We start from the raw sequence: 14,032 nt of genomic DNA on the forward strand, positions 1-14,032 counted from the left end.
CTGCTGAAGCGAATGTCACAGAATGGTTCCTTCATCTTCGGAATCAAATCAAAGTCACAAGGACTTAAGCCCAGGGAGTATGGTGGATGGTACAGTACTTCCCAGTCCCATCGACCGAACAGAGCAGCCACAGCTTGCGCTGTATGCGCCCGTGCTTTGATGTGCAAAATGATGTGCGTGTTGCGCAGAAAGTGTCGCCGCTTCTTTCGTAAAGCTGGTCGCCGGTGATGCTCCAAAACCGAACAGAAATACTGTGCATTGACGGATTGCCGTGGAGGAACATAATGTGTTAGGATAGCACCATCACAGTTGTGCACATGAATCACCATAGCTTTCACCATACTGGGACTCTGACGCACTTTCGACTTTCGCGGCGACACATAATGACGCTATTCGTTGGATTATTGTTTCAGTTTTGGCTCGTACGATGTGGCCCACGTCTCATCCAGTGTTACGACACGGCGTAAGAAAGCTCATAGCGCTCCAAGTGCGTCTGAGCAGCGTCGTAACGCATCCACTTCTGCATTTCCGTCAAGTCATGCGGAACCCATCGTGATGCAGTTTTTTGCATGCCCGGGCGTTCCTTCAGGATGCGAAGCGCAATCGTATGCGCTAATCCGGTTTCGTGGGCGAGCTCACGCTAGGACCACCTGCCCGATGCATTTCTGCCACAGTTTGCGGGCCTTCGTTGGAGCCTTTTATCCACCGTGCCACTGCTCTGTACGGCAATGCCGATTTCCCGCACGCCTCTTGAAGACCTTGATGACACTGTCGTGCTGTACGACCTCTGGCACATTCAGTCTTGATCCAACTCTGTTGTTCCTGTTTAGAAAACATAGTGACACCGTTATGTTAGACCGCTCGCTCACAAGTGACTTTATTTCTCTCGATTGTGTGTACGCCGGTAACGTGGTACGGCCGTGTCCATTTGCTCGGAGGTAAGGCAGGTATGTCACCAACGTGTGCTATCAGCGACAATAGTAGATTCTATTGCATAGTCTCTCCACAGCAGTGTTGCCACTATTTAAGTTCCAACCTACATATCAAAAGCATGCCTAATACGATGCAGGAGACCCATCGGAATTCAAAACAGCTCCCAGTCGTCTCGAAATGGATAAACAAAGGTCTTGTATAATTTTCAAGAGAATCTTACAGCGTTCTGCCTGCAAAATAGAGTAACGATGATGGCGGTACGTAACTGTAACACACCCTTCTCTCCAACGTAGAACACAAAGGCTCAATACTATTGCCAACTGGTGACTGTGGTGTCTTGGTGTCTAGGGGGAATGGGACAGTTCATCCTCGCACGCACGAAGCCGGTCCTGGATGAAAACAATATTGGAGTGCCCTGCGTTACTCAGAATTATGATCCCATGTCGCATCGGAGTCGTACCGCAACGTATTTCGGAACAACATAGGCACTGCAATATTGTATTTATCCGCCAACAGCGGGCAGGCGACTTTAAAGAAAAAGGACTCCCCTGTACGGGAATACACATATACAGGTTGTAGTCATATGGTCGACGGAGTCGTGCTGAGGTAGGCAAATAAGAAGGTGACCCCTAGCAATACGCGGGAAATCTGGGTTCGAGTCCTAGCCCGGTACAAATTTTCACTGTCGCTAATCCACTACACGGCTGACGGTTGTCTACATTCGCAAGTGCGAATACATTTCATGTACTCCTGGACGATTCCAGCCGTGTGAAGAGGGCCTCCGTTGTCTTGCAACAGAGCATCACCAAGGGGGAACTATACTATTGGCCATTAAAATTGCTACACCACGAAGATGACGTGCTACAGACGCGAAATCTAGCCGACAGGAATAATATGCTGTGATATGCAAATGATGAGCTTTTCAGAGCACTCACACAAGTTGGCGACCGTGGCGACACCTACTACGTGATAACATGAGGAAAGTTTCCAACCGAGTTCTCATCCACAAACAGCAGCTGACCGGCGTTGCCTGGTGAAACGTTGTTGTGTTGGCTCGTGTAAGGAGGAGAAATGCGTACCATCCGACTTTGATAAGGGTCGCATTGTAGACTAAATGGTTCAAATGGCTCTGAGCACTATGCGACTTAACTTCTGAGGTCATCAGTCACCTAGAACTTAGACATGACACACATCCATGCCCCAGGCAGGATTCGAACCTGCGACCGTAGCGGTCACTCGGTTCCAGACTGTAACGCCTTAAACCGCACGGCCACTCCGGCCGGTGCATTGTAGCCTATCGCGATTGCGGTTTATCGTATCGCGACGCTGCTGCACGCGTTGGTAGAGATCCAATGACTGTAAGGAGAATATGGAATTGAGGGGTTCAGGAGGGTAATACGGAACGCCGTGCTGGATCCCAACGGCCCCGTATCACTAGCAGTCGAGATGACAGGCATCTTATCCGCATGGCTGTAACGGATCTTGCAGCCACGTCTCGATCCCTGAGTCAACAGATGGGAACGTTTTCAAGACAACAACCATCTGCACGAACAGTTCGACGAAGCTTGCAGCAGCAAGGAGACCATGGCTGCGGTTACCCTTGATGCTGCATCACAGACAGGAGTGCGAGCGATGGTGTACTCAACGACGAACCTGGGTGCACGAATGGCAAAACGTAATTTTTTCGGATGAATCCAGGATCTGTTTATAGCATCATGATGGTCGCATCCCTTTTTGCCGACATCGCGGTGAACGCACATTGGAAGCACGTATACGTCATCGCCTTACTGGCGTATCACCCGGCGTGATGGTATGGGGTGCCATTGGGTAGTCGTCTGGATCACCTCTTGTTCGCATTGACGGCACTTTGAACAGTGGACGTTACAATTCAGATTTGTTACGACCCGTGGCTCTACCCTTTATTCTCTGCGAAACCCTTTCAGCAGGATAATGCACAACCGCATGTTGCAGGTCCTGTACGGGCCTTTCTGGACACAGAAAATGTTCGACTGCTGCCCTGGCCAGCACATTCTCCAGATCTCTCACCAATTGGAAACGTCTGGTCAACTGTGGCCGAGAAGCTGGCTCTTTCAATAGGCCAGTCACTACTCTTGATGAACTGTGGTATCGTGTTGAAGCTGCATGGGCAGCTGTTCCTGTACACGCCATCCAAGCTCTGTTTGACTCAATGCCCAGGCGTATCAAGGCCATTATTATGGTCGGAGGTGGTTGTTCCGGGTCCTGATTTCTCAGGATCTATGTACCCAAATTGCGTGAAAATGTAATCACATGTCAGTTCTAGTATAATATAGTTGTCCAATAAATACCCGTTTATTATCTGCATTTCTTCTTGGTGTAGCAATTTTAATGGCCAGTAGTGTATTTATCCGCCAACACCGGGCAGGCGAGTTTCAAGTAAAATGTCTCCCCTGTACGGGAATACACATAATGGATGAAGCTTTTAGTCATATGCTTTACTAAATATGGCAGTATGGGTCTGGTCGTGCTCGGATAGCCAAATAGCGAGATGACAGCTCGCGATACTCGGGAAATCTTGGTTCGAGTGATGGCCCGGTACAAATTGTCACTGTCGAACTGCGAATTCATTTCATGTATTCCTGGACGATGCGAGCTGTGTGAACAGGGTCTCCGTCGTCTTTCAACAGGGCATCAGCATTGGGGGAACTAAAATGTACAGTAGAATGGACCCGACCAGCCGAAATGGTCACTTGGAATAGCAGAATACGGCTGACTAAATCATCACCGAATCCCCGCCATGCTTTACTCTTGGGACGTAAAGTCCGCCAGAAGGTGGAAACAGTGTGAAACAAGACTCATCCCGTCAAATGACATTCTTCCACTGTTCCATAACGCAGGTTTTATGGTTTCGGCACCACGTTCCCCTGTTACGGGCATTGACATCGAAATTCCAGCTCGCCCTCCAATTCCCCGCCTATGCTGTTTCAGTGTTGACATGGTTCGCGAGTGTGACGTCCAGTTCTGCAGTGACTTTTACAACTGCTTCCCACTACTGACAACACCAACGAAGTAGCAGTTGTAGTACTGTATCTGCTCGGTATGCGTGTGCAACTGCAAGTGAAACAACTGCAGCATTTGAACACGAGCGTCCGTAGAATAAGATTTCACGAAACGTTGTTACTTCCACGTGTTATTCTCCGGCAGCTGTCGTCGAGAGGTTCTAGGCGCTTCAGTCCGGAACCGCGCTGCTGCTACGGTCGCAGGTTCGAATCCTGCCTCGGGCATGGACGTGTGTGATGTCCTTAGCTTAGCTAGGTTTAAGTAGTTCTAGGTCTAGGAGACTGATGGCCTCAGATGTTAAGTCCCATAGTGCTCAGAGCCATTTATTTATCATCTGACCAGACACGGTTTCCCAGTCGTCTATGGTTCAACCAATACGGTCACAGGCCCAGGAGAAACGCTACAGACGATGTCGCGCTGTTAGCAAAGGTCGCAGCCCACCAATGCCAAATTTCGCCTCACTGTGCCAACGGATAAATTCGTCGTACATCCCACATTCATATCTGCAGTTATTTCACACAGTGTTGCTTGTCTGTTAGTACTGACAACTCTATGTAAACATCGCTGCTGTCAGTTGTGAAGTGAAGGCTGTCGTCGGCCACTGCATCGTCCGTGGTGAGAGGTAATGCCTGAAATCTGGAATTCTCGGCACACTCCTGATATTTGGATCTAGGAATACTGAATTCCCTTAAGCCGGAAACCTTTCCACATGCATCAATTGACTACAAATGGCAACTCCGCCAATGAACTGCTCCATTTATACCTAGTGCACGCGATACTACCGCCATCTGTATATGTGGATATCACTATCCCGTGACTTTTCTAGCCTCAGTGTATTTTAGAGTCTATGTTTCCTTAAATGTTTTCTTGTTGTGTTGGTTGCGACCACAGCTCAGTGTATTCAATGTATTCGACACTCAGTGGTAAGACACTGCATTCGCATTCGGCAGGTTCTAATCGCCGCCAGGCCGCTCAGATTGAGGTTTTCGATACAGGCTGTACAGGGAGGCAGGCGCTACTCACGTATATGTGGTCCCGCTTGTAGCGCATGTGCAGGTTGGCGATGAAGCTGTCTTCGGTCAGAGGATCGAGGAGCACGGAGTCCCAGGCGCCCACCTCGTGCTCCAGACTCAGGACGTCCATACCAGCCTGCAACAACACGACGACACCATACGTCACAACACAACACCAAACATGACAACGCTACACAACACCAAACACCACAGCGCAAGAAGTCGGCACATCACAGCATCCTGCTGGCACCATAGATACACCTACATCCTAAAATACCCTGTGTAAGAGAACTCTGTCTTCCACATTCCAGTAATGCCCCATAGCAGAGCCAGGATCTTTTGGCCAAATAGCACACGAGTTGCTAGTGGGGCAGAGGGAGCTCCATTTGCGAATATTTTGGGAGGAAATGAAAATTAATACATCTGCGGCCGTCTCGTTTGCATTTATTTTACGCAGAAGTTTCAGTGTACCATTACACATCTTCATGCCCCTTATCACTGGGAGGAATTCTAACTCGTGTGCAGTCATAATAGGAGCCAATATTAAATAACCTGTGTCCGTACATTGTATTTCTCCCAGTTTACATTGGTAAAGGGGCGTAAAGACAATGTAATGGAACGGCGTTGTAACCAGTTGCGTAAACATACGTATTAAACAGCTGCAGGGTTGAAACTTCCTAGCAGATTAAAACTGTGTGCGGGACCGAGACTCGAACTCGGGACCTTTGCCTTTCGCGGGCATGTGGTCTACCAAATGAGCTACCCAAGCACATGCCCGTGAAAGGCAAAGGTACCGAGTTCGACTCTAGGTCCGGCACAAAGTTTTAATTTGCCAGGAAGTTTCATATCAGCACACACTTCGCTGCCGAATGAAAATCTCATTCTGCTGCAGGGTTGTTAATTATCATTTCGTATTGAACAGCCGAAGTCCCTGTAACTTTGTACTACAACAAAAGAAACACACACACTTCAACAAAAGTTTTGCATCACCTCGGTTCCGAGAGTTCCCGAACCTGTACAGAACATTGGAATAAAAATCAACATAAACATCATTTCCGTCCTTTTTATTTATTTATTATGAAAACCACACATTGCATGTTGTACCACCATATACTGAGACCTTCAGAGGTGGGGATCCAGATTGCTGTCCACACCGGTACCTCTAATACCCAGTGGCACGTCCTCTTACATTGATGTATGCCTGTATTCGTCGTCCTTACTACCAACAACTTCATCAAGGCACTGATGGTCCAGATTGTCCCACTCCTCAACGGCGATTCAGAGTGTTGGTGGGTCACTTCGTCCATGAATAGTCCTTTCCAATCTATCCCAGTCATGCTCTATATAGGGTGTCATGTCTAGATAGCATGCTGGCCACTCTAGTCGAGCGATGTTATCCTGAAGGTGGCCATTCACAAGATGGGCAAGATGGGGACGCGAATTCTCGTCCATGAAGACGAATGCCTCGCCCATATGCTGCCGATATGGTTGCACTATCGGTCGGAGGATGGCATTCATGTATCGTACAGCCGTTGCGGCGCCTTCCATAACCACCATCGGCGTAAGTCACCCCAAAACAACAGGGAACCTCCAGCTTGATTCAATCGCTGGACAGTGTGTCTAAGGCGTTGAGCCTGACCGGGTTGCATCCAAACACGCCTCCGACGATTGTCTGGTTGAAGGCATATGCGACACTCATCGGTGAAGAGAGTGTGATGCCAATCCTGAATGGTCCATTCGACATGTTGTAGGGCCCACCATTGCACGATGTCGTGGTTGCGGAGATGGACCTCAACATGGACGTCGGGAGTGAAGTTGCGCATCATGGATGTACAGTTTGAGTCGTAACACGACGCCCTATTGCTGCACGACCACCAGCGGCGTACGTCGGCCACCCCAAAACAGTAGGGAACCTCCACCTTGCTGCACTCGCTGCACAGTGTGTCTAAGGCGTTCAGCCTGCCCAGGTTACCTCCAAACACGTGTCCGACGATTGTCTGGTTGAAGGCATATTCGATACGCGTCGGTGAAGAGAAGGTGATGCCAGTCCTGAATGGTCCATTTGGTATGTTGTTGGGCCCATCTGTACCGCGCTGCATGGTGTCGTGGTTGCAAAGATGGATCTCACCATGGACGTCGGGAGTGAAGTTGTGCATCATGCAACCTATTGCGTACAGTTTTGAGTCGTAACACGACGTCCTGTGGCTGCACGAAAAACATTATTCAACGTGGTGGCGTTGCTGCCAGGGTTCCTCCGAGCCATAATCCGTAGGTAGCGGTCATCCACTAGTAGGCCTTGGGCGGCCTGAGCGAGGCATGTCATCGACAGTTCCTGTCTCTCTGTATATCCTCCGTGTCCGAACATGTTTTCGGTTCAAGTCCCTAAGCTTACACACTACTTAACCTAAATTATCCTAAGGAAAAACACACACACCCATGCCCGGGGGAGGAGTCGGCAACCTCCGCCGGGACCAGCCGCACAGACCTTGACTGCAGCGCATTAAACCCCTCGGCTAATCCCGCGCGGCCTGGACACTTCTCTTGTTGAGAGCCCTTCCTGGCAAGAAAGTAACAATGCGGACGCGACCGAACCGCGGTACTGGCAGTCTAGGCATGGATGAACTACACGAGCCGTGTACCTCCTTCCTGGTGGTATGACTGGAACTGAGCCGGCCGGAGTGGCCGAGCGGTTGTAGAAGCTACAATCTGGAACAGCGAGAGCGCTAAGGTCGCAGGTTCGAATCCTGCCTCGGGCATGGATGTGTGTGATGTCCTTAGGTTAGTTAGGTTTAACTAGTTCTACGTTCTAGGGGACTGATGACCTCAGAAGTTAAGTCCCATAGTGCTCAGAAACATTTGAACTGGAGCTGATCAGCTGTCGAACCCCGTGCGCCTAATAGGTGCTGCTCATGCATGGTAGTTTACATCTTTGGGTAGGTTTAGTGACATCTCTGAATAGTCAAAGGGACTGTGTCTGTGATGCAATATCCACAGTCAACGTCTATCTTCAGGTGTTTTCGGAACCGGGCTAATGCTAAACTTTTTTTGATGTGTGTACAAACATATTTTGGAAGGGGTTTGCTGTTGCAGCATTGGCCTTGTAACCAAGAGAAGCCTCTCGTAAACCGAAGAATGGAAACTACAGGGTGGGTGGACAAAAATATGGAAACGCAGCGAGAAATGCATTTTTCAACATAAATGCAGATGCTAGCGGAGCCTGCCTGCAGGTTGCGCTGTCGTACCAAAGACGGCAACTTTGTAATGTTCTCAATACGTTTCAGGCGTCACTCGTGCTCAGAAGTGTTCTGTGTAGCTGTCAGTGCATCGTGGTTGGAGCTAAGTGAACTCGAACACGGGGAAATTGTTGGTGCTCGTGCGGTTGGTGATTCCGTAAGCGAGATAGCCGGAGTGATTGGTGTTTCAAGAGGCACCGTATCGAAGATTTATACTGTATGCAGAGAAACCGGAAGTCACAAGGCGGACGGAGTTGTGTGTGGAGTGACAGAGACAGACGGCTATTGAAAATGGTTGCAGCGGGAGAATAAGAGCAGGACAGCTTGAGAGGTCACTGCAGGACTGACTGTCACACTCGCAAACCATGTCAGCACCAAACCAAAAGGGAGGGAGCTCAATAAGCAGGGAAGAATTCCAAAACTACACATCAGTAATGTGAATGCCCGTAACAGCAATACGTGTTGCTAAAGCCATAAAACCTGGACTATGGGCCAATGGAAGAAATTAATTTGGTCGGGTGAGTCTTGTTTCACACTGTTTCCAACTTCTGACAGAGTTTAGTCCCAATAGCGAAACAGGGTTAGGGTTCTTTAATGATTTCGGCAACCGTTTCGTGGGATTTCATGTGCCTTATGGTTATTCTGCACGATCACCTTATCGCCAAGGATTACGCGACCATTGTTGCTGATTAGGTCTGTCCCATGGTACAGTCTTAGTTCCCCAGTTGTGGTTCCGTATTCCGTGACGATAGAGCCCTGGTTCACATAGCTTGCATCATCCAGAACTGGTAACGTCAGTACGACGATGCGTTGTCGTATCTCGCCTGGCTACCGCAGTCATCAGCTCTCAGTATTAATGAGCCTTTGTGGTCTATAGAGGAGACAAGATTGCCCCTAATTGTGTAAGATTCGTAAGATTCCCTTGAAAACCATACAGGACTTGAATTTTCATTCCGAGACGACTGTAAGCTATGTTGAATGCCAACGGTTTTCCTAAACCACATTAGGCATGGTACTGTACTGTGTTTTTCGAGTTCCGTATTTCCGTCCACCCCAAAGCTTTAATTCTAGGTCGCTGGTTGGTTCGTTGAGTCGAGGGACGGACCAACAGCGAGGTCAGTGGTCCCATCGGATTGTGGAAGGAAGTAGGTGATGCCCTTTCAAAGGAACGAGACCGGCATTTGCCTGAAGCGATTTAGGGGATTCTCGCAAAAACCCAAATCAGGATGCCCGGACGCGGGTTTGAACCATTATCCTCCCGAATGCGGGTCCAGTTTACTAAACACTGCCCCACTTCACTCGGTTTTAATTCTGGGAAAAGCCTAGTGTATATTAGAGTGTATGGCGTAACGAGACATCCTGCGAAACATTACTTCATACATTCTCTGATAACTACCTAGACCAGATCGTTGAAAAGCCCTCTCGTAATGGAAATCTATTGAATCTAATAGCAACAAACAGACCTGACCTCTTGCAGGGTCTCCAAATAGAAAATGCAGTAACTGAAAATGCGGTAACTGATCAGGGGGCAGTTGTAGCAACAATCAATATCACAATACAGAACGCAACTAAAACAAGTAGAGGTATTTATATTTTCAGTAAACTTGCTGTAGTCGCGGTAGTATCGTACCCCAATCAGGAACCTGAAACAAAAACGTGATCATGCGCTTGATATACACTCCTGGAAATTGAAATAAGAACACCGTGAATTCATTATCCCAGGAAGGGGAAACTTTATTGACACATTCCTGGGGTCAGATACATCACATGATCACACTGACAGAACCACAGGCACATAGACACAGGCAACAGAGCATGCACAATGTCGGCACTAGTACAGTGTATATCCACCTTTCGCAGCAAATGCAGGCTGCTATTCTCCTATGGAGACGATCGTAGAGATGCTGGATGTAGTCCTGTGGAACGGCTTGCCATGCCATTTCCACCTGGCGTCTCACTTGGACCAGCGTTCGTGCTGGACGTGCAGACCGCGTGAGACGACGCTTCATCCAGCCCCAAACATGCTCAATTGGGGACAGATCGGGAGATTTTGCTGGCCAGGGTAGTTGACTTACACCTTCTAGAGCACGTTGGGTGGCACGGGATACATGCGGACGTGCATTGTCCTGTTGGAACAGCAAGTTCCCTTGCCGGTCTAGGAATGGCAGAACGATGGGTTCGATGACGGTTTGGATGTACCGTGCACTATTCAGTGTCGCCTCGACGATCACCAGAGGTGTACGGCCAGTGTAGGAGATCGCTCCCCACACCATGATGCCGGGTGTTGGACCTGTGTGCCTCGGTCGTATGCAGTCCTGATTGTGGCGCTCACCTGCACGGCGCCAAACACGCATACGACCATCATTGGCACCAAGGCAGAAGCGACTCTCATCGCTGAAGACGACACGTCTCCATTCGTGCCTCCATTCACGCCTGTCGCGACACCACTGGAGTGGGGGTGCACGATGTTGGGGCGTGAGCGGAAGACGGCCTAACGGTGTGCGGGACCGTAGCCTAGCTTCATGGAGACGGTTGCGAATGGTCCACGCCGATACCCCAGGAGCAACAGTGTCCCTAATTTGCTGGGAAGTGGCGGTGCGGTCCCCTACGGCACTGTGTAGGATCCTACGGTCTTGGCGTGCATCCGTGCGTCGCTGCGGTCCGGTCCCAGGTCGACGGGCACGTGCACCTTCCGCCGACCACTGGCGACAACATCGATGTACTGTGGAGACCTCACCCCCCACGTGTTGAGCAATTCGGCGGTACGTCCACCCGGCCTCCCGCATGCCCACTATACGCCCTCGCTCAAAGTCCGTCAACTGCACATACGGTTCACGTCCACGCTGTCGCGGCATGCTACTAGTGTTAAAGACTGCGATGGAGCTCCGTATGCCACGGCAAACTGGCTGACACTGACGGCGGTGGTGCACAAATGCTGCGCAGCTAGCGCCATTCGACGGCCAATACCGCGGTTCCTGGTGTGTCCGCTGTGCCGTGCGTGTGATCATTGCTTGTACAGCCCTCTCGCAGTGTCCGGAGCAAGTATGGTGGGTCTGACACACCGGTGTCAATGTGTTCTTTTTTCCATTTCCAGGAGTGTACTATAGATCCCTCTAATTAGAAACCGCGGCCAGTAATTAGAAGAAAGCACGGGTCTTAACTGTATGAAAGATTGGTGACAGAAAACATAGGTCATACCTGTTTACGAAACCAGCGTCCAATATCTTTGACATTCGTTTGCTGTAGAATATTAAAACACATTCTGGACTCGGTTCTAGGCGCTACAGTCTGGAATCGCGTGATCGCTACGGTCGTAGGTTCGAATCCTGCGTCTTGCATGGATGTGTGTGATGTCCTTAGGTTGGTTAGGTTTAAGTAGTCTAGGGGACTGATGACCTCAGAAGTTAAGTCCCATAGTGCTCAGAGCCATTTGCACCATTTTTTTTTTTTTTTGCAGTTGTTTCTATTGGAGACTGAGGACGGCATACTGATCAACATTGCATCAGTATATGAGACGGAAAACGAAAGGGGACCTCCAGTAGAAAATTTTGGATTCTAAGCTATCGTAATTTTTGTGTTCAGCCTTAAATTCTGAACAAGTCGCAAAAACAATAGAATTATATCTCTAAATGTGAGTGAGTTATGAGAGGATGAATATTGGTGACGGAATATAGGTGTATTTGAGATAATGCGTTTTGAAGTTGCACTTTATTACCATTGTTTAACTCTACTTACTTCAGAAACATGTGTTACCCTTAAAATGTCCTTTGTCAAATGGTATAGACCTGTTCAAGTTAACATTGCACATAAAGTGTTTAACCCCTTCAGATCTACAGCACACTATAGTACATAAAAATTTAAAACCAAGTAAATCTGCCTCAATTTCAGAAAAATTAGCGTATTCTTTGAAGACTTTTTGGCAAAATATTCGTAATTTTACTGTGTGTCATAGCATATCTTTGACCAAATTTTGATTCTGAAACCAGTAAACGGAAGAGAGACCTTAAAAATAGATTATTGCGATATCTTATTTTATAGTGGATACAGGATTTGATTCCTACTTCTGAAATACTTATGTCTGAAGGCGTCCAAGAGCGTTCACAAACAACATTTTCACCTCTTCTTTTTTGGTTCTAGAATATCTAGCTGGTAAGGTTCTTCCTCGCCATCTTCATTAAGTTGAGGTTCTGGTTCAATTTCTGGTTCTATTTCAGGACACAGAATGTCTTTTTATTCCTCTTAGCAATAGGTCCTGATTTTTTTTCTTTTTCTTTGTTTTGTTAGGTAAGCTTTTTCGTTTAATCATCTGCTGGAATTACTGCAGCAGGAAATCCTATAGGTGCTTTTTTTCCAGGGAAGATGCGGTGCACACATTCATTTACTTCAATGTACATTTTTTAGTGTACACTACCTTTGTACCTAATGAACTCGAAGTGGATATACTTAGTAACGTTAGGTACTTCGTTAGCACTACTGTTCTTAAAGATACTTAGCCCGTCATATCTATTCGCAGCAACTTCACCTTTTTCATTTCTAGCAACCACATCAGAGTTGAAAGTGTAGGTTTTTGTTACTACAGTAACGTGGGCTGTCAGTTGGCGTTTTAGGGCTACCGGCTACAAATTGGTAGCCACTGTAGGCATGTATAACTCTCACATGAAAGAGGACCACTTACCTTATTTGGCACTACTGTACTCGCAAAACATTCTTCTTTTATACATAAGTACTCTGAGCTCCTTAAAACAATATAAAGTTCAGGAGCTACTATTTTTAAGCACTCCATACACAGCTGAGAGATTTATTTCTCAGGCCAATGATATATCGTCATAACGACTAGAGGTCCATTTTCAGAAAACTTAGATCAATTGCTTTTAATGATATTACTGATTCCCGTTGGGTTAAAATAACTTTCAAACAGTAAGAGTGTGTACAGAGTGAAATAAATTACTACAAAATCGAAAAAAAACGAAAATAGATATTTTAGACATTATGAAATGATATTTCTTGGGCTGGAAACTTTACTTCTCAGACAAGAGGTCCCTTTTCGCTTTCTATCTCACATTTATGTCATTTGCGGACTAATAATTACAGCCCTTACAAGTTATATGTTTTTATGTTGGTTAGTACTCCAAGTGCAGGTGGCAAGAGCAAGCCATTAATGCTTCTTCTTCCCTGGGCAAGAAGTAAGGTGTCGAAGTGTGGACGCGTGGGTGCAAAACAGTTCGTCTGTACTGACAGATGCAGTTCACTTAGTGGAACAGTACGACAGTGCGGAAAACATCAGATCGTAAAGTTGGTGACGTGTGTACGGGAAGACTGTTTGACGCAGAGAAAAAACTATCACCACACTCATGTGTTTCCATATTGAGGCACCACATACAAAAATATCTGCGCTAATATTTGGTACAATCTGTATAACAAACCGCCGAGAGACTGGATGATAGAAGCCACTCCATTCATACAATACACTGAATTCCTCCCCCAATTTGATACTGTCAGCTCGATGGGACGTTAAGCCGGTAATTTGCCTTCCTTCCAAACAAAGTCCCTCTGATGCCGAACGTCCCGTCTCAAAATAAGCCTAAGACGAATGCCAAGTGAATGGTTTGACGGTTGTACTCAGCCCTAGTTCAACTCTGCCCACATTACAGTATCAAACCACCCAGAAGGGTCACCTAAACGAATACTCCACAACTCGCTACTTAAATTCATCTCATATGCAGTTACTGATATGAAGAACGTCAGATGCCCAATTCCCGACTTGCATAACTCTCGCTTTATGCGATCTGAACTAATATTAGTCTCTAAAAGATT

At 47.5% G+C, this 14,032-nt stretch overlaps 1 protein-coding gene across 1 annotated transcript in view; it reads right to left on the bottom strand.

The window, feature by feature from the left end:
- The window catches only part of LOC126293423 (unconventional myosin-Ia), a 693,376-nt gene that overhangs the window by 378,446 nt on the left and 300,898 nt on the right, over positions 1-14,032 (bottom strand). Inside the window, exon 2 of the mRNA XM_049986646.1 lies at positions 4,996-5,121. Within this exon, the coding sequence (XP_049842603.1) occupies positions 4,996-5,115 (120 nt within the window). The 5' untranslated portion in view covers positions 5,116-5,121. The remainder of the gene's footprint in view (positions 1-4,995; positions 5,122-14,032) is intronic.

Source organism: Schistocerca gregaria, chromosome 10, assembly GCF_023897955.1.
Source record: "Schistocerca gregaria isolate iqSchGreg1 chromosome 10, iqSchGreg1.2, whole genome shotgun sequence".
Taxonomy (NCBI): Eukaryota; Metazoa; Arthropoda; class Insecta; order Orthoptera; family Acrididae; genus Schistocerca; species Schistocerca gregaria.